Here is a 27,131-nt window from a genome sequence, read left to right on the forward strand (position 1 = left end):
TTCATTTTAGAATTGCTCTTTATCTCCTAATCAAAAAACTGTATGTGCAGTACTTTGTTCTGATGGACGTGTCTTGTCTTTTTTTTCCTCTTTGTCTGGCAGAAGCAGTTTATTTTAAACACGCTGGTGCATCTGTTTGCAAGGATGGTGGAAAGCTGTAAATATAAATGGAAGAGAATGTGGAGCAGCTCTGATTTCTCAAAATGGTGATCCAGGAGATATTAGCTGTGGAAGAGAACAGTCTGGATAATACTCCTGAAATTGTTTCTTTCTCTGCCAGAGCTGCACTGCTGCTATATGTGGACAGCAGATGGCAGCATTAGACAACATGTGCTTTGTCCAGGTAGCCAGAAATCAAATGACTGCTTTTTGGGTTTCTTTTGTTCTCTCCCCAGCCTTCGTTATTTATTTATTTATTTATTTATTAATTTCTTCATGACATAAAGTAAGTGTGAACTCCAAATTTGAACAAACTACAGGTTGCATCCTTCTCTTACAAAGTTAATTTGTGAAAGGATCGGTGTTTCTGTGCCTCGCATGTGGGCAATGTGCTAAGAAATTGTTCTCTGGAGTGAGAACGGAATTTCTCTGAAGGAGGGTGCAAAGGGAGGTGAGGCACTGCTATTTCACTTGGTAGAGGAGGTTCTGTCTTATCCCAAATCACATCTATCTGTCCTTCTTCTACCTACTTACAGTACAAAATGTCATCTGAAAAAAAGAAATAAAAAATTAGTCATAATGTAGCGGCAAAACTGTTGCCTGGAGAGTGTGCCTGCTGAGAGCCAGACGCAATTTGGAAACAGTAATAAGTTTCCCTTGATATGATTATTTTCACTCTGCTTTAAGGGGGAGAGAGGATGGAGAAGTGTTTGTTCCTAATGGGAATGCCCTTGAAAGAACAAGTAGGCGCAATCAAGGGAAAAATATACATATTGTGCAGTTAAGATTACAGTTCTTCTACAGGCTGGAATAGATTCTAGTCAAATTAGAACAGAGAGGTGGATTATGTGCCCCAGTTCAGTGCAGCAGTACAAGCCCTGCAGCAAATGTCAGCATCTCGACCGTGGTGACTGGTGTGTGTTGTTTGTGGCGTGAGGTTATTTCAGGATGGTTTAGGAGGTGTTCATTAGTGTGGTGAGAAATCCGAGACATTTCTAACAAATGTGTACAAAGAATGCATTTAAGCATCTTCTTCCAGTACTGCTTTGTATAAACAAGTTTCATGGCTTTTTGGGAGGAAAATGAAGAGAATGTACCCATGTGGTACCTGTGTAGCATTACCTGCTTTGGATGTTGAAAGTTGTCTTTTAGTTTTGCTGCCTCCCTTGGCAATATCCAATCCCTCCTGCCTTAAGGAAATGGAGTAAAATATTATTGTCCCTTTGCGGCAGTTTATATACAAGAGTGCTGTAAAAAATAAGTTTTCTGATGGTTTAAATTGTGTAGTTTAATGATATTTTCTTATCGTGCACAGGATGGTTGGGGTGCTTCCTTGTGTGCTTTGGGAGCTTTCCAAGATCTGAGTGGTGATCTTTGAAAATCTGTCAGAAGTTGTGAAAAGGCCACTTGTCCCTTGAAAGAATGTCCGGGTGGATGTGAAGGGAGGTGTAAGGGGGGTAAAGGACTCTTTCCCCAGGCCAGTGAAAGAAAACAAAAATGTGGGGTGATTTTTAAAGAGTTTATTATTCATTCACAGTGTAAATTGCTAATGCTGCAGCTATGGCATTGTCAGTATTGTACCAAACCTGTTGGTAATGAATGTTGTAGCATTTTATCTTTGCTTTTACTTATTTTATGCCTTTTATACTTTAAATAATACCTTGCAAGAAAGTCCTTGGTAAATCAGGGCTGTGTATTCCAGGCTGCCTATTAGATTAGAGCATGTCTGATTTACTGTTTAAGCAAATCAGTAATAAAAGATTGAAGCCTTTGTGGATTACCTATAATGACTTCTAGCCAGAATTGTAACTGTCGTCCACTCAGTGATGTGCTGGTCTGTTGTTTTCTTTTCTCTAGTATGTGGAGGATAAAAGAAAATAGGGAAAAGAAAGTGAGAAAGGTCTTCTCTCAATCACAAGGAAGGATGCGGCAGTACAAGTGGAACCTGAAGGTTTTTGTCCTGGTTAGAGTCTACAAGACAATCAAATTGTGGTACTGAATGAGGTTTTGTGAAACTGAAGTTGCAGTTCTTTGAATTTATCCCATGTGTTATATATGATCTGTTGCAGTCTTGGTTAGCTAATGTAAGGATATCTGGTTCTGCTTTGTTTACCTGGCCCTGAATGTTTCCTTGGGCACAGAGTCCCTGTGCCTTCACTTCTGAGTGCCGAATCAGGTGCTGTGAACTGCCAATTCAGATTGCTCCCTGTTTGGGATGGGGTTCTGAAGATTGACCTGAAAATCATTTATTTTCTGCCTCTGCCGTGCATTTTCTTTTAATTTAACTTTGCCCAAGTAAGAGAATTTCTAGAGTTTTGTCATTGCCTATGTATGCATCCAATATCAGTACAGAGTTGGCCAAATTAGTACAAGTTAAATTGTATATGGCTTGTATATACTGTACATTAAGAATTTTTTTTTTTTTTTTTGTGAGATATTCTTTCAATTTCAGTACGGGCTACAGGAAGCAAGGAATAGTTTTTTAAAACTTCTTCATCTCAGTTCAATCCTTGTTCAGTTTCATTGTTCCTTTATGAGTTCTTTTCTATATTTATGGCTTTATTGTTTGTGAACCTGTTATCTTGGCTCTTGCAAGGAAGGAAAAGATTATTGCTAGCTCTGTGTTTAGGATCAGACTCTTCCAAAAAAGTGATCATCTTTTCTTTGCAGGGGCATGAGATTTATGAAGAGCTGTGAGGAGAATTACCTTCCTTGGATAGCTATAAGTAAATAAATTGTCACTTGAATGAGAACATATATACATATGTTGGATTTTGGCATGATTTGATCAATTTAGCTTTGGGTTGCATGTTGCGTGAAAAGCTGTATGAACTCACATACCACTGACATTGGAAAACCTGGGCAAATATAGCTAGAACACAAAATGAAAATAGCCTAAACCCCCAAATACTGATGCTTTCCCTCTGCAGTAGTATACAGACTTAACCAGTGTCAATGAATATTGTTCTGCTAGTATATTTCTTATTTCATGCTTCATTTTCTCTTTTCCCAGAGCTAGAAGTGTCATGAAGTATTTTGCATTGTAAGTACCGGGGATATCGTGTGGAGACAGTATTTGCCATGTTCTAAGATACAGAAGGTGCACAGTGAAATCTAAGAAATGGAATAGACGTTTCCACTACCTCTGCTATTTTTCAAAAGAAAAAGGCAAGAAGTAAAACCAGGCATCTGGAAGAAGCTGTGCCTGTGTGCAGATTTCTCCCAGCCCGTTGCAACAAAACGGATGGATGCACTTGTTTTGGATAGGTCTGCACACAGGCTTTGCATGAGAGTGTGTACAGCAGATACCAATATTGAGGTTGAGCCTAGCTATTAAGAGGCATCGAAAGGAAAAACACAGTGAAGTAGAGCCCCATATTCTCTCAAATGGGCTTTAATAGAGCTTTTTGAAATGAGAAGCTAATGCTCTCTGTTTCCTAGAGATGACTAATTCTGTGTTCCACTTAGAAACAGAAGAGATGGAATTGGAAGGATTCTAACAAAATACAGGTGCAGGCATTTGTTTATTGGCAAAATATTTTAAATGCATTCAGTCATCTGGGGGAAAAAAAGTCACCAATTTCTTTGTTACAGCTTGTACACTTAAAAGTAACTGATATCAGCTCAGTGGTTGATGCTGGACAATTATTTGTAACAGGGCAGTTTTCCTGCTGTAGTTTTTTGAACAGGAAGTAAACATCTGTATTGGAGAGGATTGCTTTTACCTCTGATAATTGCTATGAATCTCTCTTATGAAAGCTACTTAATTCCAACAACATATTTAATGATGGTGTGCATGCAAATAAGCTGTATTTTCGGTGGTATTCTGTACCTCTTTTCTGCATTGATCAGCTGTAATACATTCTGAGTACTTCAGTATATCACTGAAATGAGAGATTTTACTGCTTTTTAAGAATGAATGTTTAGCTTCTTAATTTTTTTTTCTTTCTTTCTTTCTTTTTTTTTTTTTTTCCTAGGGGTTTCTAGATCTAGATATGGTGAGGTAGAGGTAAAAGATAGTCCCAAAGAGCCATGGTGCTCAAATACCAGTGCCTGAAAACGTTGCTTCCAAATGGTAAACTTACTCAAGCAGAACAGATGAGACCCAAAAATGCAGATTCCATCAATAAGTCTGCGCTTCATGTCTTGCTAAAGCTGGGAACACAAATAGATCTGCTCACTTTACTCTCATTAGCTGCATCAGGGGGAAATAAAGAAAAAAAGCAGGGCTTTCCTACTGATTGGGGTTTGTGCTTTAACAGTCTTAAAAGAAGCGTAAATAAGATGGGCTGTGTTTTCTAACCATTCTTATTGTTCTTATTCTTTAAAACATTCAAACGGCATTGAGATGTTTATTTGTGAGTGCCTGGTGTGTAGGGCTGGGGGATTTTTCTCCTCCCAAGGGTTCCAGTGTAGAAGGTGGTAATGTTGACAATACTGCTTAATTTGTTCTTGTTCTCCAAACAGAGGAAAATATTGTCCTCTGAGAAAGCCACTTAAGTGTGTGTTTTCTGTCCCACCTCCCTTTTCATCCTGTAAACTGAGGTAAATTAGTAGAGGCAAAACAGTTAACGGAAGTATGGTTTATATTCAGTGGAGTGTAAATGGAAGTGACTCCGTTAGTGAAAATGCCAAACACCATAAAAGTCTTTGTATCTCAGCCTACATGGCTGATCCTGTAGTGATCTTCAAAGGTCTGCTATCTGAGGAAAGTGATGACATGAAGGAAGTATTCAGCATGGAAGATCATGTAGAGATCAAGAGAATTGGAAAAGAAGTCAGCAGAAATAATATCTGTAAAGGAGAACATGTATAGGAGAAAAAATAGAAGTTGGAAACTGTCTAATATTAAAGGTTTTAGGAACAGAAGGCATGATGGTGAGAGCTTAAGGAAAAACCAAAAGATATAGTTAAGGCCATAAATATATGATGATGGCTGTAGCAGGATATGGAGTGGAAGGGAAGCGGGACTTTATGGGAGTGTGTGAGGAGTGGATCATGAATTCCCACATAAAGTACAGGGAGGGCATGTATTTGTAGCGGGGCAGTTCTACTGCTCCATTTCATGTTTCTCCTAATAAGAGTGTGTACACAGCCTTTTTGGTTGTTGCTTATGTCAACAGGCGTTTCATTTGTAAGCAAAACTCTGCATTGTTAGCCTTCTGGTTGCAATCAAACCTCACTAACAGGTCTGTTTCTAGTTCTTATAGTCGTGAAGAAGATGGTCCTTTCTCTCTCATTCAGCTGCTGAGTTGCATGGCCTGTGGCTAGGCATTCTGAAACAATACTGAGTAAGCTGGAACTTCAGCACTCATCACTGAGAAGTGACAAATTTCCTGTCTCTGACTATCCATTACAGCACCAAAACTTACACTGGAAACAAAAATTTGTCTTCAGCGTAATTCAGAGCCTCATGGTAAAAACATATCACGTGGTTAACCTTTAGTACAGTGTAACATTTAAGGAATAGTTTACATCTTTTGCTGGTAAATTACTACATAAATATTTAGATTAGGTACCAATAGGAATGTGGCATTATTTATGGATCCATATTTCTTTGGCATTTAAGATGCATGGTTGTTTTGCTCCTTAATAAATGCAGACATTAAAAGAACATGCACACACAAAGTGCTAATTCTAAAGCATTGCAGCTCTGGGGAGAAAAGTCTCCACGTTTTGTTAGAACTGCTTGTTGTCTTCTGTTTCACGATGGAGAGAAATCGTTTGAAACACTTGCAGTTTCATTAAGCTCCTTTATTTCTGATACTTGTCACGGAGTGACATGTCTCACCTGCTAGTGCAGATTGGTAGCAGAGCAACCTGTCAGATCTGAAGATGTTTTGGTGCTGTCTGTGCCCTCTCACTTCAGAGGCAGATGTGTTAAGGTACAGTTAATGCTTTAATTTTTGCCCCTAACTTGCTTCAGTTCCCTCTCATCTCAATCCTTGGAAGGACAAGGGAGAGAATATATGAAATGTCTCACTGGAAGTTACCAAAACAACCCCCAGATAAACCCACAAACAAACAACCCACCAAACATGGGAAATGCTTGGTTTGGGTAGAGATTAGACTATGTGGGGAGTCTGACCACAATGGTTTGTTGCCATGGCAGGGCACAGGTATTCAGATAATTGTCCTTAAAGAGTAACTTCCCAGGCTGTAGTGGAAGGTGCTCTGAGATCTGATGTACATGAATTCTCTTATCTGTACTCATGGACTTCAGCAAAGTTAACAAAATCAAGTAACTTTTGTGCAGCTCAGAGTCTTCCCTTTATGAATTATCCTCTCTTTTAGGCTGATGGTGCAGGACGATGCCAAACAGCCTTGTCCGTTGATACCTGTAAGCTGTTCAGGTACTGCAGTGATGGATCTTCCTAACTGTAACATCAGATGAAATTTCCATTTGAGATGTAAAAGGCAAGAGTGTTTCCTTGATCTATTGAAATTTAGGAAAGGTACGGAGCAGCTTTGCTGCAATCTTGGCATCCAAATTAACTCTGCACTTTCGAAGTTAATTCTTCAGGAGCAGTCATGCCTCTGTGGTCTCACCAATGGGAACACTTTGTTTGCTGAAAGCTTTTGTTTGTGCCTGGGACATGGCAGAAATATCACCTGAGACCTGCAGGATCTTATATTCCGGTTTACTGATGCAGAACGCTTTCTTGTCTTGCATTTTGAACTTCTCTGAGAAAAGTAAGTAGTTCTCTGGGTTTATTTTATTCATAATACCCTCCTTGAAAGCCAGGGACTCAGTCTAGGGCCCTTGCAGGGCGGTCATGTACACTAACTTTCCTTTCCTAGTTGTTGATGAGAAACAGACATTTCAGTATGCCTTGCTGTGCAGGTTACCTTGATGACCTGTTGGTCTGGAAAATACCCATAATTTCTCAGATATTTATAGTCCCCTAATGTATAAAATCTTTTAATGTTTCTTGAGCATTTTTTTCCATTTCCCTCTAATGTCTTTGGTTTGATGGCTCAAAAATTTACGACAATCATGGGAATATATTTTATAAGAAAGCCTTTTCAGTAACTGACTTGACTGAGCTCTTCCAAGCATCTGTGGTGAGCCCTGCATTATCTGCAGATGCACTGGATCACAGATTTCCCATTTTTATTTTTATGGAGTGTGGCTGTATGCATGGAAGCATCTGACTGTGATTCTGTCTGTATTCCAATAATAGAAGAATTTGCCAAAGAGCTATTTGCTTACTCAAATATTAATCCAGTGAGAGGAGGATATCAGAAAGTATCATTTTCTTGCTGCCAGTAGCTGTCTTTGTGCAAACTCTTTTCAGCTATTTTTAATTCTGATGAGCACTTCTGATTTTTTTTGGCATTCTTCTCTTCTGGAGCAAAGGGCTTCCAGCACTGATGTCCTAAAGGCTAACACTTACTAATCTTCTTTTAAGAGGAATGGGGGAAGGAAAGAAGCCCTACCAATGGGAAGGGGTTCTCTCCCTTCCCCACCAATATGTTGGACTTCCTTGGCTGAAACTCATCCAGCTGCATATCTTGGCATGCTCCGCATAAGAAACTGGGAACACCTCCAGAATGCCAGCTATTTCCCTGTGGTAGTAACTGTGAGGATATAAGGAAGAGAAGTTTATGGTTTTTTTTTCCCCCAGGAGACTGTACTTGTGCATCTTTATGAAGCCTGTTTTACCTGAAGGCACGCAAGCTCCCCAAAAGGGTAAAGCAGATGTGAATGGGGTCACTGTCACTCGATGCATCGGTTCTCCTGGAAAGACCCTTTTTTCCAACACAAAACTAATCAGCCAGATTAAGCATCTTAGTCCCCAAGAACGGGAGAAAATCCCAAGCACTGTTCGTGGGGCTCCTGGAAGTTGTCTTTGCTTCCCAGTGGAACCATTCCAGGTCATTTATTTTATTCCTCCTGAATAAATATTAATCATTTGATTTGAAAGTCTTTTTGTCTCCCAGTGTGTATAAACCTGCCATTCAGAAATGCAGTCAGAATATTTCTCTCTATTTAATAGCAACAAATGGATTTTTTTTTTGTTGTTTATTTGTTTAGAAATTTATATAGGAGTGTCCACGTGAACATTCACAGCCCTCCGTGGGGAGTAGCTTCACAGTATGGGGGAGCTCTGGAAAATCACCTCCTTTTGTTTGCCTGGAACCTGGTGGGCAGGAGTACAGAAGCCTGTTAACATCTGAACCCATTTGTTCTGTTTCTGGATAAACGCAAATACTTTGTCCTGCAAAGCTTCCAGTGGAAACAGCATTTGTGTCTTAATGAGCCCTTGTATTTATCTGGCACAAAACAAGCCTCCCTTTTGTGTGAGAATAAGGACCAAGCCGATCCTTTTAGTCGAGCAAGATTGTAAAAGTGTCTGTTTTTCCTTGTCTGATCCACCCCCCGTAGTGTTGAGGTTCATGGTGCTGCTCTGTCACGGTATATTTTGCAGGCGCAAATGTTTCTGTGTGTTTAATCTGGGACAGCGTTGCATTGTTTGCATGGTATAGCTTCCTTTTCTATTCCAGTCATCCAGATGGGGAGAAATATGAATGCCTGTTAATCTGAGGAGCTGTGGTTCACTTTCTAAATCTTGAATTGTAATGAGGAAAGAATGTCATTTTCCATTAGATAGGGAAGGTGGACGTTTCCTGTCTTACTGTATGTAGATGCGTTGCCTTTTGGTCTGGGTATGAGAACCTAAGCCAAGAAATGAAATCCAGACTGTAGGCAAAACAAATTACCTTTAATTTATTTCAGTTTATACAGCCCTGCTTAGTTTACCTGGTCATGTCCTCCGTTTTGAGCTGTGAGGCTTCTTTTGGAATGCTGTTAGTGGAAACATAGCCGACCAGCAGGAAAAGCAGCAGAACACACCCTGTTTCAGACAATATTATTTGAGACCTTAGCGCTGTAAATGATGTAGAAATGTGCATGTATTAATGAGGGGTATAATAGGTTTCAGTGAAAGTGGGAGATAAGATGTGTTAATCTTGTATATTAAATAGTCCTACAACAATGAACCCTATAATGAGGCTGTTACTAAATCTTTTCTTCACTGGCTTCAGTTCAGTGATAGCGGTGTTTTCCAGTTTGCTGTGTTTAAGGGCAGTTTTTATAAGAAGGAGGTAACTTTTTGAAGCCTTTGATGCCATTCTGGAACATTTCTGTGTGTGGAGATGTGTACAGCACGTGCTGTGCCAAAGAAAATCTTTGCAACACTCTTACATGGAAAGATTTCCTTTATTTTTTATTTTTGTTTTCCTTTGCTTTGTTTGGGGACCCCTTCTTGAAAATTGCTGTTAATGCTTGTATGGGATTTGATTTGACCTCAGCTGCCTTTTAGGAAAAGGAGCATTTGCATTTCTTTCATCAGCAGCGCTGCAAACAGATTGTGTTCTAACAAGGTTAGAAAGACTGTCAAAATAGCAATAGTTCTAAAAGAAAAAAATTATCTAGAATGATCTGTGGTTTTTATGTTCTTGCTGTTCCGGTTACAACACTGAAGGCAGTTCCATAAGGACGAGGATTCTGGACTTGGTGGTTTGGTTTGTATTTGTCCATTGGTGTCTGATTTTAATCTCAGCACTCGTACCATTTGAAGTAGCCAGATGTGCTCCTGTCTGAGTGTGTTCTGGCTTAAAAGGGGGGAAGAAGCAAGCTGAAATGTCCAAGTGTTGTGGTTTAACCCAGCAGGTGGCTCAGCACCGCACAAGTGTTTGCTTGCTTCCCAGTGGGATGGGGGAGAGAACTGAGAAATACAAAGTAGAATTCATAGGTTGAGATAAAACTATTCACTAAGAGAGAGAAAAGAAAAAGGATAATAATTTTGACATACTTATTACAAATGTATGTAACAAATGATGCACAAGCAATTCCTTACCACCCCCAACTCAACCACCCAGTGCCCAGCCCTTGAATAGCAGAAGAGAGCAAGGTGAAAGCCCATCCTTCTCAAGGCTGCTTCTGCTTGATGTCGTGTGGTAGGTTGGTGTATGTCCCTTTGGGCCAGTTTAAGTCAGCTGTCCTAGTTCTGCTCCCTCCCAGCTCCTCGGGCCTTTTGCTGGCAATGGCTTTGGCCCTGTGCATGGCAGCACGAGTAAGCATTGGTGTGTTACCAGCGTTGTTTTTCTCCTAGAACCAAGGCACCGCATCGTGGCGGGCGCTCTGAAGGAAGGCATTCTGTCCCAGCTGAAACTAAGACACCAAGCTTGATGCAGGCTGTGTAAGAGACAGAGAGGCAAGCATGTGGGATAGAAGCAAACAAAGCAATTCTCTGTCATTGCCAGGTTTCCTTCCAGAGGGGACCTGACCAAAAAATCTCTTGTTTTAAAATGGTGGGAGCTGCTTACTTTGCTAAAGCAGAGCCTGCTTTTCTCTGTCAGCATTATTCCCATTTGAGAGCTGCAAGGAAAAGGTTCAATGAGAGACATCAAGTATATAAAATTAAGAACGATGATTGATTGTTTCCTGCGAAGGAGCAACAAGACAGACACCGCTGTGTATTCTCAGGTGATCCCCATTCTGATAGGAACTGAGACCAAACATGATTAGCTTCATTATAAAAAGAGGTGATGCTTTGTGGTCTTACATCCTCATTCTCTGAAAACAGACACCTTTTTGATTTACTGTGTGCATTCTCTGTTTGAGATGGAGGTGCTGTAGCTGTGCCTTCAATAAGTTCAGGCTTTACATTCAGTTCTCTTTCGCCATTTCATCCCCTTTTCCCCATGCATCTGACTCCAGCTCGCATTTATCCCGTTAAATAACTCCTGTTACTGCGCCTAAACAGGCTGAGAATCCTTTCCCACATACCTCAGTTTGCACATAGGCTAAAAGCACCTTATCTCTCCTCAGGCCTCTGCCAGGAGCTCCACTGTCAAATTAGAGTAAAGAACATGGCTGCTCTAATATCAGGAGGTATTGATATGACAAACGGCTTTGTGTAAACAGTAGCAATGGCCACTGGAGAAGATTTGTAATTCTCAAAAAGGCCTGCCACTGAAACAGCAAGTCTTTCCAGTGATAGGTATTTTATGTAAAGCTGCGACTGTGTGGATGGAGGGCTGTAATTTGAGGAGGATTGCACGGCGGATTTTCGTGTTTCAAAGCGAAGTGTTAGATCCCTCTATGTAAGAAAATTAACCTCCAAATTTGACAAGCACTCCGTGCAAGTTTCGTCCGGTGGGCTGCAATCTCCGCGGCGGTCGCTAGGTGGAGCCACAGCTTCATTTTTGCTCTGGCAGGGGCTGACCAGTGCTTTTGTCGGCTTTGCAGATGCACATATGGTAGAATATTATCATTTTATGGTTACAATTATGAGTAATTTGATAGAAAATGAAAGCTAAATTATGCAGTGTTCCTTTTATTTGTTTAATTTTGTGCTCTAAATATGTAAAGGGAAAAAATAGCACTGTTTTTGTGCGGCTAGTGATAGGTGCAATACCTTCTTATTTGGCTCCGCATTGTGAAACTGCAGGTTGAGATTATTTTCTGTTGTACACGATGAAGTGTGTGGTGTTGTTCTCTGGTGCTGGGGCTGTTTTGTACAGAAAACGTGTAGGGCTGAATCTCCAGGCTCCTTTTTTGCCACTAAAAAACAAAAAAGGACCATATATTTACTGACTGATACACAAATGTGTAAGTAACAAGTTCCTTAACAGTTTCTAGTGGAAGAGGCTGGGTAGCTGTGCCATCTAAGCAATTGCCAAGAGAAATCTTTGAATTCAGGAAGTTGCTATTGACATTGGCAGAGCTTCCCTAAAAGGAGCAGCTGTGTTAGAACAAACTCGAACTTACCAGAGAGGAAAATCTCCTGCCGTGGCAGTTCTGAAGCCACACGCATTTCTCTTGTGACTCGTGCCAGGGCCAGTGCCTGGTTGCAATGACCTGTGGGGTCTGTATTCTGACCACTCAGGTTCTTAGTTTTTCCGTCATTAGATTCTTTGTGATTGCTGTTATGAAAGTACATTTTCTCTGGCATGAGTAGTGGCCTAACTTATCTTGTGTGTGTGTGTTTGTGTGTTTTATTCTTCTTTTCTTTTCATTAGAAAATGTCGTTAGCACAGCTGGGCTTTAAAATAAACCCGTATTTTCCTCTTTCTCTGCTTGTAAGTATCCTTTTGTTTGTATTAATGAAGATAAGACTGGAGATGTGTTTTCCACTTGAAATGGAAAGTGCAAGCCCTGAGATGGTATTTGCATTTATTGATCCAGGCACATCTGCTGGCATATGATGGCGTGCAATGTTTTTGTCCTTACCCACCTTTGAACCAGAGGACATGGCAGATAAGCTGTCCACTATGATTGGCATATCCTGTGGAAAGGATTATTATGCATGGGATCAAATCCTGTACTTTAAACTGCTTTCTCCAAGTTCATATGAGATGCTGGGAATTAGCTTTAAGTTTAAATGCTTTCCCTGTTCTCTCAGTCCAACTTGTTATCTTTATCTTTGGTTAGTCCTAGATGCAGCATGTGTGTATATTGTGTATCTCAATGTTTTTAGGTATGTTTAAAGTGAACTTTGGAATTGCATCATCTGGGTGGAGCAGAGCATCTTATTAGATAGCGTAAAACTCAGGCTGTTCACGGAAGAGCTTGTGTTAGAATTGAGCATACCAGGAGTAAGTCAGACTGGTGAATTTAACCAGGGTAGGAACTTTCCTAATTGCCTTTTTTAGGATCAGTTTTAACAGCTGCCCTACAGGTGGGATGGGTGGAAGCAGGCTTTTCTAAAACAACTCATTCAGCTTCACAGGAAACTACATTTTCTTTTATTTCTGTCCCCACCTGACGCCAGTAAGTCCAGAAAATAGATTTGGATTTGATTTTGTACATACACTTTCCTGGCAGGCCTGAAGGATGGCCCTGGTTTTATACCTAACTTTGTGCTGAACTCCGTGGCTTTCCTTAAGGCAGGTAACCATAACTTAACTAATCTGTATGCGCCACGTGCCGTCTTGGCTCACTTCAAAGTGTAATCAAGTCATGAACTAATTACAATACCATATTCCCAAAGAATGTAAATTTAATTTCCCTTCAAACAGAATGGAAATGTATTAAGCAATTCCTTGATATGAGAGCTGTGGCATTCACCAACATAATGCTGATGCGTCAAACAAAAGTGAAGTTCTTAACTTTTGTGGACCATACGACCTTTCTCCCTCTGCATCTTCCCTTTTTATTCTTGCATCTCGAGTTAATTTACTGACTGGATAACAACATTAAAATATTCAAGCGGAAATTAAAACGTAACTGTTGGGCTTCAGATTGGAGATCACTCTGCCTTATTGTGTGTGACTTGCTTCTTTAAAGGGCTTTCAAAATTGTGCTTCCTGAGGATTTTGAATCAGGAGGAGATTGTGTTCTGAACCGGCGGCTCGTAATGCTCCGACCTGCGCCAGGTGATTTCTTTAATACATTGAAAAGTGGCTGTGCAGAAAGTTCCCTACAGGTTCTCAGCATCACTGTGCCAAAGCGTCCACATAAACTCAGTTATATAAGAACGAGTGAAGTGAAGTTGTTCATAAAACATTTTATTACCTTCAGTCTTTGCAGCATCTTCAGAGTTTAGATAATAAACCTTCATAGGTGTTACTAGTCTTTACCCTTTCGCAGAACAATGATTCACGTAGGTTCAAGGCACTTATTTTATTTCTCTTAATTTTAAAGGCTGAAGAAATGTGTTGGTGTTGTCTTTCGTCTGTGCCTGCGTGTTTTGGCTCCTGGAATGCGGTCCTGTTGTTGAGTTTCTGAGATGAGACTGGCAAAATGCAGGACTGTGCAGGCATTGAACACAAATCGTGTCTCAGATCTGGGTCAGCTTGCGATTGTGTCCTTAATTGTTTAATGCTAAAGAAAAGAGTGCAGAATATATCTTAGTTTATATTTTAAAGTGCTCCTTTTAGATGTTAATTCATTAATATCAGCCGTTTATTTTTATTCATATGACTTTTCATATGTAAGTAGTTGAAGCGGCATTATTTTAATCCTTTCTTTGGTTAGGAAGAAGAGAGAGCCTGCAGGTGGAAATCAGAATGACATACATTTTGCTTCTTTCCCAAAAGGCACGGTGTCTCTCTCCCATTGATATACAAAATATTGAGGTAGAAAATAAGCCTCATTGCCTCACGTCAAAATACTGGAAAAATATATGCTCGAATGATGCATGGAAAAACGTGGACTCACTTCAGACTGAGCACACTTACAGTGCAGTTTGCCATGAGGCTGTTGTGGCCCTTTGGGGTTCTGCAGCCTCTGCAAACTCTACTCCGTGGTATTCTAAGCATTTAAATGAAACAGAAGTCAGACTTGTCTAAGGCATTTAATAAGGGTAATTGTTGCAGTGCTGTGGTACTTCATGGTGCTGAAATTACAGGTGTAGAAGTGTGTCTGTCCTGCAGATAGGAGCTTGCTTTGGCATTTTTCAAGTTGTCGGGTATGGTCCAGCAGCACCCTGGAAATGGTGTGGTGCCATTTTTCCAACTGAACTTTAAACATCAAAGCAAGTTAAATTCAGATAAGAGTGATAATGATAGATAGATGCTTTGCTGTCGTGGCTGCATGGCATCTTGCAGCTTATACCGCGATAGCTGGAGTGCAAGTGGACAAGCTCATGTCTTCCTGCAGCTATCTGAATGGGTTTTTCTTTGGGGCCTTTCAGAGCCCAGTCTAGCTTCAGCAGCCTCGTGTAAGCGATACTTTGCAGCTTCTTCTTGTCACTCTAGTTTTTCCACAGACTTTGTCTTCAAGGGACTACCTGAGGCAGTGAAGAAAGTTTGGACATTGCTGAAGCTGCTAATATGATAACTAGTCAGCTTTCTAGATGCATGTCCTTAAGCAGGTATTAAAAAAACAACCCTGTTTTGTGGCTACTGGGTTGTGATTGCAGATGTCAAAAATCTTTCTTTATCATGCGCTGAAATTATATCCCTGAAGGTTCCTTGTATCTCTCCTGCAAAGTGGAAGTTGTTGCTGATTTATTTAAATTTAAACTCATGCCTGGTTTGACTTTCCCCTTCCTTTACGTGCTTTACTCATCTTTGCATATCTCTGTAATAGCTCTTGGGCTATTGAGAATATAGGGGCTGGAGGATCATGTTGCTGAAAATGGAGATGTAGCTGTTGTTTTTTCCTCTAGACATGGATCAGAATGGAAGGAGTCTCTAAGTCAGAGCTACAGTCAGGAACTATGGGAATTTGAGATCCCTTGTTATCTTGTTTGATGCTTGGGAAGTCTCTTAAGATGTGTCTACATGGGCTGCTGCAGACAAACTTGCACTCAAAGCTAACCAGCTGCAAGATGGATCTGGGCTGTTCATGCTGAGCCTGAGCTGTGACTTACCCTACAGCTACAAGACTTCTGTGCTGGAGCTGGCATGTGCAGCGTGGGGCTGCTTGGCTGCACCTGTGTGTGCAGACGTGCCCAAAGGCTCCCCATGCCACAGTTTCTCCAGGTGTAAAATGTGAGTGCTGGAGCTCGTGCCTTCCCAAAAATGCTTGTGACAAACAGCTGAGGAGTAAGTCACTGTGGGAGTATTTCTGTGAGAGTGCAACAGGGCCTTTGCTGCTAGTTTCACAGCCAAAAAATCTCTTTACTAGTATGTTCTCCTCTTACAATAACATTTTGTAGAAAACTTTTTTCCTGCCTTAAATCCCCATGATTGGAGTCTGCTTAAATGTGTTCATTCCCTTACAATAAAGGGTGGTAAAACCAACTGCTTCTGAAATGACGCAGTCTGAAAAAAATAATACAATCTTTCTAAAGAAAAAATCCCCTGTTTTTATTTTTTTCTCTTGGAAAATGTGATTTGGGAAAGGCAGAACTTCAGCAAACAGCTCAGCCTTGCGGAGTGACCTGGTGTTGCTACTTTTCAAAACCTCTCTTCTAGATGAACGAGCCATTGAGCGTCTGAGCAGCTGGAAGGTGGAGTTTGCTGATAGACAGAGATGGGGGTTGATCTAGAGAACTCAAAAGCTTTCTGGGAAAAAATACTCCAGCTTTTAAGCTGGGCTTTACCAATAGTGAAAGATGAAATGGAATCACTGCACTGGGAGTGCTACCGGAGGTTGGCGTATGCTGGAGATTGATGTTTTCTTCCCACTTCTGATTTTCTTGTAAATTCAGGGGTTAAGCAAAGGTCTGTAGCTGCCTGTTAACTTGTGAGCAAGGGAAGTGTGAGCAACGTGAACTTTTTCAGCAAGGAACGAGGTGGATGTGGTTGGCGTGGTCTTAGCAGTCACAAAAGCCGGAGGCTTAGCAGGGAAAGAGCAGGACCGAGACTTTGAGAGGTGGAGGGACTCCACCAGACAAGTGGCCGCCTCTTCCAGCTGAATGCTTCCTCTGCTTCCTTCATGCTAGTGCTTGTGCTTAACTGACCCTTGGATGCACCCATGTGGTTCACTAAGCCCTGGGGATTAGCGAGGGGTTTGGGAGAGCTCCAGAGCTGGTGCAGATGGAGGGGGTGAGGCTCCTGGAGGGAGCTGAAGTGTGCCTTTGGCAGCAGCTGAGCGTTAGTTTGGCTGTGCATTCTCCTGAAGCCTCACCCGTAAGAAGCTCTTTGTTCCCTGCCCAATGTTTCTCTCCCTGGAAATCTGCAAGCATGCCACCGCTGTGTTCTGGCGGTCCCTCTTCTCAAAGCCAGCTCTGCCTCCACTGAGGTTATTATCTCTTAAGAGCCATAAATGAACTCTTAATTCTACGACTTACATTCAGTGGTGAAATTAGCTAATGTATTCTATAAAATATATAGTACTTGCTGTGCAACGTGTCGATGTGTCTGTTGAAATCTTAACCTTTGCATTTATGAAACAGAGTTGTTTTTCTTTCTTTCTTTTTCTTTTCTTTTTTTTTTTTTTTGTTCTCCCCCTCCCGTGAAGGACTTTAATACTTTATTAACAAACTGTGCGAAACGTATCGCTGGGATGTGTTCAAATGCGTATTTCTTGGATATAAAACTACAATTTAGTGAAATGCCAAGTACCACTTCTCCCAGGTAACTAACGTCTTGTAAATCCAATATTTGTGCTCCTGAAAGCCTAAAGAAATACCTGATGTGAGCATTCAGGCACACTCTGTTTTCTGTGGAATGCAAATCTGCACGACTTGTTGTCCTATTGTTTCTTTCACCCTTGTAACGTTTTCTGTTTCTTTTTTTTTGTAAAGCAGATTATGAAAATATTTATCGTTGCCTCTGCATTTGTCTACAGGCTGCCTTCCCGTTGTACCTCTGTGCCCCCATTGGAGCTGAAGGACTTGGATATTTTTGTGGCAGGTTTTTTTGTTGTTGGTTTTGTTGTTGTTGTTTATTGCCTGGCTGATCTATGGGGGGAAAGAGAGAGAGAGATCATCCTGCTGCTTTTAGTAAAAATTCAATAGATGGGAAGAATAAGATCTAATATTAAAGCTTTTTTTTTTTTTTTTTTTTTTTTTTAAGAAAGTATTCTGTAATAAATGTACCAGCACATTATGGAGAATTACCATAGCTAGAGCTGCTATACATGTTGCTGCAACAACAATAACAACAGCAAAAACCAGTTTTTTTTCCCCCTTTTTTTCCCTATTTGAAGCTTGATGTTTACTTGCTAAATGAGCAAAGCAAGGCTTTGAATCTGGCGGCAGTAACAACATGTTTTTAGTGCAGAGTCATTGTCTGAATGAAGAAGATTTCTTGTTCATGAACAAGATAATCTGCCAACACAGGAAGTTTTAACCACAGTTGCATTCCTGACTGAGTCTTTGAGAAATCTGGGGAGTCTCTCTGCTGCCATTCAAGCTCGTGCTGACTGCTGCTCTTCCCACTTGTGGTCATGTAACTAACTGGCTCTTGGACAATTTGAATTTACTTGCATGTTTTCCTTATGTTAATTTTTCATGTTGTGTTTTTAAGCCGTGCTTTAAGTAAATTCCGCAGCTTTAAGTAAGTGGTGGCAGCATCACATGCACAGCAAGCGCTTGTGGAACACGGTTTGGGCATCTCCTTTACACCATGGGTGTGAGGGCTGTCTCACCTGGCTTGCAAGCAGGGCTGGTGGTAACATCATGGCAGGAGTGCCTGTGGGTGCACAGCCATCACTTGTGTCCCCCAGGGCCATCAGGGGACTTGGCTTGTCGGTGTGCCAGCAACACGCTGGCTGGAGGGAGAAGAGGTAGAATCTGTTTGGTGGGGAAGGGGCTGCTGTAAGCAAAGTGAATTAAGAGGGCTGTAAAAAACTGATAAAGATACGACTGTCTGTTTTTTATATTCTGCCACATAACATGGGTTTAAATGAATTTCTCTATAATTTGTCTTCAAATAACCGACATTTAACTCTTAGGCTGTATAAATGAACTGGCTTTTTCTAGAGTAAAATTCATGCCCTGCGTCCAGGCTAATATGTTCACCTACTATAAACATTACTGCCTATGGTTACAACCGGAATAAAAAATTCCTTTTATATACATCATAGCTGGCAGGGACTCCTGAGACCACCACAAATCACTTCAGCCTTTTGGTGCTCTTTGACGAAATGAACTGAAATGTAAAACAGCTCAAGCTTCAGGCAGGCTGACTCTGGAAAGCAATTAGCTTGTTTAGACCATTGTTTGTATCCTCTTCTATTTCCAGATGCTGAGCAAATGTGGGCTAAGAACTCTCCTGACTGATCTAAATGCTGGGCTTTAAAACCCAACCATTCCTTCCTTCCTAAAAAGGTTTTGCTTATTCTCTGTGTAGCCTTTCATCAAAACAAAGCAAAACAAGCAAGCAGAAAATCCTGGCAAGTGTCCCCTTCCCCCAAAAGAAGAAGAAGAAGGAAAGGGAAAAAATAAATAAATAAATAAAAAATCTGAGCAGGGTCATAACAGGGAATAACAAAGCACTGAGTTATTTATGCAGCCATGATTGGCAAAAATGATTGCAACATGAATTTGCCCAGAAGCAATGATTAGATCATAAAAATGTTAAGGAAATCTGTAACTCAACACCATTTTATAGATTGAAGAAGTTTTTGTTCCCTACCTTAATTGCGGTGACTTGTTATTAAAGTATTTATTCAGAGTAATCTCTTTGGACAGCGAGCCCTTATTCCATCTGCATGCATAATTAAAAGTGAGGGGGGAGAAGAGGGAGCATAAATGGTTTACCATGCTACATGAGCAAGGGAGGGAATTACACAATGACAGGTGAAGAGCAGATTTATCTCCTGTTGGAATTTCAATGCTGCAAGCGAGACAGGACACTGTTGCTTGCTAATATCCTTGCAAACACCATAGTTGCTGCTTCTCCAGATTACTGTCCAAAAATCATTGCTGGTCTCTAAAAGGCCTGTAGCGCTGCATCTGCGGCTCTGGGTTTTTGAGCTGTTGGTGCTCAAGCAAAGAGATTGGATTTGGGTATGTGGGCTTGTGAATCCATGTCTCTGCTTAAAGATGGACTATTTACTTACTTGGCTGGCTATTTATTTATTTATAAATAAACATTGGTAGCGTCTGGCTTTGCTGAATACAAATCAGAGGGTTGTAATTGTTCCAGCTGAAACAATGTCATCACCTGCCTCCTGCTGTCCCTTTTCCAATGATAAAAGAATTTGGTACAATTCTTCTTTTTCCGTTCTGAATAGAAAGATGGTTGTACTTGAACATTCATCTCTAGACAGATTTATCATCATTAGGCAGTACTCAAACACATGGTATCTGTTTTTAAATTGAACTGTTATGGATCTAAATCGGATTTACACAGGGAAAGTTGGTGTATATGCGAGTCTGACTTCACCAGCGAGTGTTTTTCCCTTAACTTCTGATGTCTCACCTATGCAGCAGCAGTACAGAGAATGCCAGGAACTTTTGAGCCTGTATCAGAAGTACCTCGCTGAGCAGCAGGAACAACTGTCGCACTCCCTCTCTCAACTCAGTGCTGCCAAGGAAACTGAGCAGAAGGTAAGATGTTTTTTTTTTTTTTTTTTCCATCTCACTACTTAATGACGTCTCCAAAACATTTTTCCCCGTCTTTTTCTAGAACTAAAACTGAATTGTGTTGTCTTGTATTGTACAACGTTGATAACTGTTCTGTGATTGGTGTCCCATGGCCTTCCCTTAATGAGTGGATTGCAGGAAGACAAAAAAGGAAGCAAGTTTTGGATCAATGAAATGGGTGAAGTTAATTGACCATGCTGTAACGCAGTAGAAACCATTGGAATGCATGTTTTTGCTAAGGAGAAAGATGCTCCCCTGTTTTCTTCCACTCTGTTTCTTAAGCAGAGAAGTAATTGCAGTCACTATAGATACAGCCTTTTAAATTTTCACTGTAGCTTTTGATGACTGAAAAGGAGATTACAGATGATGTGTTTGGTCAATAAGAGCTTTCTCAAGCCTGTAAGGCAGCCCATCTGATTTGAGCTGTTTATAGAAGACCCATAATTATATATGCCGTTTAAAACCAGAAAACATTGACTGGAGATACAGCGTGTTAAATTAAGTGGTAAAATGGCTCTCAGATGTATATGCACAAAGACCTGAAAACATGGTTGCCTGAGATTTGTTTTTCTGTTGTTTTTTTTTTTTTTTTGATAACTAGGTACTTGATTTGTATCCCTGCTGATAGCAGATGATGCCCTGGAAATTAAAGCAATTTATGCAAGTGCTCTACCTGATGCTTTTACTCCCTATTGTCTTTCAACAGTTTCCATCAGTGTATTCAGAGTCAATCCTACCTAAACAGACAGTGCCTGTTTATGATTTGTACGCTTGATCTTTCTTTTCCTGATGAGTGTTACAGACTTATAATGTGGCTGGAGGTGAAGTCACCATCACAGTGTTCAGAAGGTGGCTCGACTCTGTCTGCTCTGTGGTACCTGCTAACAGAATTGCATAGTCAGATCCTGCTGCTCAAAAGCCCATGGAGGCAGCACTGCATTTTTAATTCTGTTCAGGGGGCAGCAATACTGTCTTCATTGGCAGCAGGAATTGCATTTTACACATTTTTTTTAAAAAAAATGTTGCTGTTTGTCAGGCTCCTACCTTTTACAAGCGTTTTGTTCCCATTCTTTAGCACATTTATCTGCTATCCATTTTGTGATGTTTTTGAGCTGAAAATGAGGGTCTTTATTTTCTCTGAGAATGAATGATGCTTGTGTTCCTCTCTGTGATACACAACTCTCTGGGTTTCCTGATGGAGAACCACCCAGAGGGAGCCCGTGCAGACCAGCAGAACCTTGGCAGCTGATTCTGGGGCAATGTTGTTACTTCTCTGGGATTGGGTTCTGATAGAAATCTTCTACTTTTAGCCCTTCAACTTCAAATACGTGTGACTTGTACTGGGTTAGCATGCTACAAAGGCATACAGTCTGATCCCACCTACAGTACTAATGTTTAGATGTAGATAGTAGGAAGACTATTAACTGTCAAATCTGCACCTGATGTACAGCAATCCACGTTCACCTCCTGTTTTTCTGTCTCCCTAAGTGCTGTCAGTGTATACAGAGACTTTTCTGGGCTTCCTTTCTGACTTCAAGTTTTATCAAGCTAATCTTTGATCCCATTATTTCTCTTCTTGATAGTAACAGATACTATTGCCCACAAATGCAAATTCATATATTATATCTAGGTTTCTCTTGACATTTCATTTACAGTTACCTAGTCTACAGTTCCAGGCTAACTGGTCTGAAATCACCCTAGCGCTCTTGCTCTGTGCAAAGCTTTGTGGGCATATATAAAAATGGTCAAAGCTTGCTTCAACCAGTCTGTCTTACAGCTTGCAAAATATTTCTGATGTTTCTAGCTTTTCTTTTCAAGTCTCTCTTCTGTGCGATCCTGGTGGACATGGAGTTTATTTATTCAATATATTTTGCTTTATTGCTTTTGTTATGTTTTGCTCTTTTATTTTCGTCTAAACAGACACTTCCTGCTATGTTTCTCTTCACAGCTCAAACTGTGGAGAGATTCACAGTCCTGCTTCATGACTTCAGTTGTTTCCTTAACACGGTCCTTCACGTCGCAGCTTTCAAAACCAAGGCCAGTAGGCTGGTGTTGGGATGACTCTGCTATTTCCATGCAACTTTTTGCCTCTGTCTTTTGCCAGTTGTCTCAACTGAACTGTGAATTCTTATGATCATTGTTGGTCTCTCTTTGTTCTGTGTGATTGTTGTCTTAGCAGTAGTTTAGATGGGCACAGGGTTTGCATTTTAGGTGTCTTGCCTCATGGGAGGATGTCACAGGAACACAGTGTGGAGGGCTTTGGGGGAGGCAAGAACTGGGGAGAAAGACCCCCAGAACTTTCCATTTGCTCCAAGTGCGGCTCGCTGCAGCTCTCTCTGCCCTGCTGAAGCTTTTATGCTCTCAATATTATTATTTTAAGCTAGAGTTTGAAAAGGTCCACCTTGTGTATGCTAAAGGAAGCCTTCCTGAGCTTGAATCCTTGACCATGGGGAATCTTTTCCCTGTTGTTTGTTTTGACTGAGCTAGGGAAATCTTGGCTATGTCTAGCTTTAAATCAATAGACACTAGCTTGCTATTTAGTTTTTCACTTCTTTGAACTGTCTAGGAGAGGTAATCAACGTTTCCTATTTCAGGTCTGATGTTACAGGAGCACCTGTGTCTCAGTACAAGATGTTGCTCTGATATTTCCTGTGTCTTGCAGAAAGATGGGACTGCATGGTTATACTGTGAACCAAAGCACTTCTTTGTTCTGCCTGTAATGTTTCTGTTCATTTTCCCCTTTTTCTACTTGTTCGTAATGCTACACGTGCATCTATCTGGTCATCACTTGCTGTTTGCCTGTCTGACTCCCTCATTCTTTTGATTCATTAATGCTGTCCCTTTCCCTGGGTTCAGGTAGGAAATATGAAAGTGTTTCTTTTTGGTGTTTAAATCTTGGCTTTGATGCTGGAATAAGACAGTTAACAAGTCAGGAGAACTGCAGTATTAATGCTGTGGCACTGTTGCAGAGAGATGGGATTGTATGGGAGGGAAGTGACCACTGTAGCTCTGCACACGTGGATGAAATGCAGTCCTAGTTCTTAGCTGGATTGAACTAATGCAGCTACCTTGGTGTTCACTTCTGCTTTTGTCTATTTTAGCATCACATAAAGGTAACAATTATTCTGAAATCACGTTTTCCTCTGAGCTGATATTACTTCTTTATAACAAAAGTCAGCCCTCAAAATTTAAAGAAGCGTTCTGGTAGTAGTGAAATAGAAATGTGGGGAAAATGGTGGTGAGATGATTTAAGACAGACTCTCGTGGAGTCAATAATCAGTAACTGGAACATGGAGCTTCCTTTTTTTTTGTGAGATAAAGTTAATTCCATTTGAAAAGATACTTAAGGTGACATGAATTGAATTATTCAAACTGGCCTTCTCAGCATTAACTCTAGGTTAATATCTCATGATGCCTCTGGTTTCATTATAGGAGTTTTAAGTACATAACTTTTTATAATAAATTCAATACCTAGAAGCTGAACTGAAATTGGTTTACCTTCTACCAACCCATAAAAAGAAGCATTAATTGCAAAGTGAATATTAAAGTGGTCACTAAAGTTGACTCATACAGATTCAAAGAGATAGCTCTTGTGTAATGGAAGTGAAGAGCTCTACTGAACAATAGGTTTCTGCCCTGATGTTAATAGAAAATACCATCCATATTAAAATGCAGTTAAATCTCTTCTATCAAGAGTGATTTTTGGATGTTCTTTCTGCAGCTCTCAACTGTTCTGTCTTTGCCATTTTCAGAAGCTTTATGTAGAGATGAAAAGAAAATTGCCCTTGTTCTAGGTAACCAAGCCTGACTTAGCTATACAGTTGCTGCTGCACTTCCATCCCAAATCACAGCAATAATCCAGTTTACTTTGGCAAGTTTCTATCTGGTGAATCTGTAAGTGTTCTGCAGCCCAGGGCAGGATTTGAGTCATAAGAGTTGGGCATGAGTCTGAATTTTTACAGGACTCAAATTCTGGAGCTACTTTGCCTAAAAGAAGGACGGTACCTGTCGTCTCAGCATTGCCTATTAATCTTTGAGTTTACCAGTACAGCTGGCAGCTTTTGTTTCTTATTTGTAGAAGATTATCAACACATCTGCTAACTTCCTAGATTTACATAGATTCTGGTTGTGTATGTGTTTTAAGATTCATTTCTTCCTCCTGTATGTAGAAATGGAATAGATGTGGAGTGTGACTGTAGACAGAAAGGAGTACCCGTAATTCATTTTTGATGGGATATTTATTCCTTTCCTTTCCCCTATACAGAATTGTCTGTCCTCTGGTTAGTGCTCGTATTTCAGTAAAGCCAGGGGCCCTTGCTGGGAGAGTAACTGCTGTGCACTAAGCACCGTGCCAGCATACAGAAAGTCATGCTTTTTGTTGGGAAAACTGTAAAATGTAAAGATGACAAGCTTTTGGGGAGGAGGCTGTATTTTTTTTACACCGTTTTTTTAAATAATGCTTTTCCTTCTTACGAGTCACTTTTTCACCCTAAACATTGTTTACACAATTACAGTGTAATTTCACAGTTAACTCCAAAGGAAGTCTTGCATTCTTTTCATGTCTGTGACTAAAATTGATGTCCATGTCATTGCCATTTTTTGCCTTAATAAGGGCAATTATATACTAAAGCTTCAAATATTAGTTCTGTGTTTTCTTTTGATAAGAATATTGAAAAAAGTCAATCTTCAGAAGCCTTTCTGATTGTGCCCAGACTTCTCCATTCTCTTCCTTCAGTGTGGGTCACCTTTAAACACACTCTTCTTTCACTGAAAGAAAAGAAATCCCACATATGCAAAGGGTTTTGAGTGTTATAAGGTAAACCTTCATGATAGAATTTACTTTGTCTGTTTACCCAGCTGTACAGGAACAATGGATGAGCCCATCTGAAATATACTTGAGAACAGGGATAATAAATAAAGAATTAATTTGACTGTGGACGCAAGGGTATTGGAATAATTTTAGGAGGGCAGACAAAGAGAGAGTTTAGCATGAGTAAATATTGGGAGTAGCCCTGCATTACCTGTGTTACTTTTGGCTAATCCCCTGATCGCTTTCCGTGCCTCTTTTATCCGTGACAGGGAGATGATGCTTTTTATCCTCATTCTCTCTCTTTTCTGCTGAGAACATTAAGGTTTGGGAGCTTCTTCATGTGTGTTCTAAGTGCTCAGTGATATTTCAGACTTAGAATCTGGAACTGGATGCCGTGTATAAGGAAAAAAGTCATGTATTTTCTTTTCGCCTATCGGTTACTAAGTCCTACTGGATTTACCTGTCTGTGTTAAAAACGTGCTAACACCTGACAGGAATGCAGATGAACATAAATATTTAAACTAAAAGAAAACATAAATATTTAAACCGAAAGGAAACATCAATACTGAAATATCTGTTTATTGCCAACATTGACAGTATAACTACATCTGCACACAGTCCCCTGGAAAACCATGCTATAATAGGGCCATTGGGCACTCAAAAATCCCCGTCTACTTGCATGCTGTGAATGATGCTGCATTAGTAAGCAATTTACGCTCAGCTCACTGCTTAAGTGAGGTCTGAGCTTGAGATCTGCACCACTTCACTTTCTCTTTGCTATTTTTCTGTTGTCTTTAATTAAGCTTGTCTCTAGTCTCCTGATTTTTGATCTTTTACTTTGAAGATTCCTCTCTCGGTTTCATACACCAGGCTTTAAGAACTATACCTCCTGTGGAAATCTTTCCCTTAGGTGGACAGCCATGTAAGCTATGTATTTTTCCACTGAGGGATAAATCTGGAAAGAAGGCAATGCCTTCCTTTCTAGCAAAACCTTCTCTTGACCTCTTAAGTTATTGCTTGTGTTGCTGCTGTTGTCAGATGAGAAGTTCTTTCGCTGTCATTTGAGGACCTCCAGTCCTTGAGGACCACTTCTGAAACTTAGATATTACAGTTTCTTCACTTTAACGTCCACCGTGTCTCTTGGGAGAGAGCTTTATGACCATGCTCATCAGCATCTGCTACATCTCATTTTTAAGTGTGGGTGAAGCTTTGTCAATTAAAGTTAGAATGTTATTTGCAGTCACGGATATTTTAATACATTGCAAGCCTTGAGGAGGCAAGCTCCTGTTTTGCCCTGTGCTTTGTGGAGTTAGCTATTCATGTTCTTATCACTGTCAAGCAAACGTCCCTGCGGCCTGGCAGTCTGCAGGCATGTTTATTAGTGTAGTCCATTCAACCTATGTGTATGCCTTTGATTCTGCTGTCTTTGGCTTTTTTTGAATGTTGAGACTACTGACAGCCAGTTTCTCATGTACATCCAACTTCCTTGATTCACCAGTTTCAGGTAATCAATAAACCATACTTTTAACATTTCTCTAAGCATACTAAGTCCTGTATGTATGTTATGATTAAGATTACATTACATTTCTGAGTTTCCCAGTTTGTTGAAAACTAGGCCTGGAGACATTCAGGTGGATTTGGACTAGATGACTTGCAGAGTTCCTTTCCAGACAGAATTCTTGTGTAGCTCTACTCTGTTCTCTTTTATCTATTCCTCTTTAAGACAGATTCTCAGGTGAAAACCTGTTCTAGTATGCTGAGAAAATTCTGTGGAAATGGTTAGAGCTGCTTTCTGACTTTTGAGAAGAATTAGAAGCTGTAAACTCATTTGGGACTGCATAACCTAAATAACTTCATTCAGAAGTTTGTAATAGTGATTGTAACATATGTTACACAGAAAGTAATGCCTCCTATTTATTTCCATGGAAACTACAAAGAACACAAGAACACCGATACAAAAAAATTTCTCATCTACAAAATACTGTTTTTCAACATAGTCACCACCATTACCTATGCATTTTCACCAGGGATAAGCATGGTGAGCCTACACACCATGCTTATAAATATCTCCATCATTGGAGGTGTTCCACTGTTTCACAGTTGTTATATTGGTTCAGTAGCTCCTGTCAAACTTACATGTGGTTGTTCTTTTTGTTCTTGTGTGCAGTGCTGACAATATTCCTACATTGCACTTCCGTTGTTGGACTGTCCCTCTTCTATGATCTGTC

The 27,131-nt window shown here is 40.4% G+C and overlaps 1 protein-coding gene across 4 annotated transcripts in view; it reads left to right on the forward strand.

Annotated features, from left to right (window-relative positions):
* Positions 1 to 27,131, forward strand: part of KIAA1328 (KIAA1328 ortholog) — a 170,737-nt gene that overhangs the window by 50,190 nt on the left and 93,416 nt on the right. For 3 of the 4 annotated variants that reach the window (XM_015848261.3, XM_085529795.1, XM_015848262.2), the window contains one exon: positions 19,930 to 20,057. In XM_015848261.3, coding sequence (XP_015703747.3) covers positions 19,930 to 20,057 — 128 coding nt within the window. The remainder of the gene's footprint in view (positions 1 to 19,929; positions 20,058 to 27,131) is intronic. The other variant, XM_085529797.1, reaches the window with a different exon arrangement.

The sequence above is a fragment of the Coturnix japonica genome, chromosome Z, assembly GCF_054131305.1.
Source record: "Coturnix japonica strain WE chromosome Z, WE-NBRP24, whole genome shotgun sequence".
Lineage (NCBI taxonomy): Eukaryota > Metazoa > Chordata > Aves > Galliformes > Phasianidae > Coturnix > Coturnix japonica.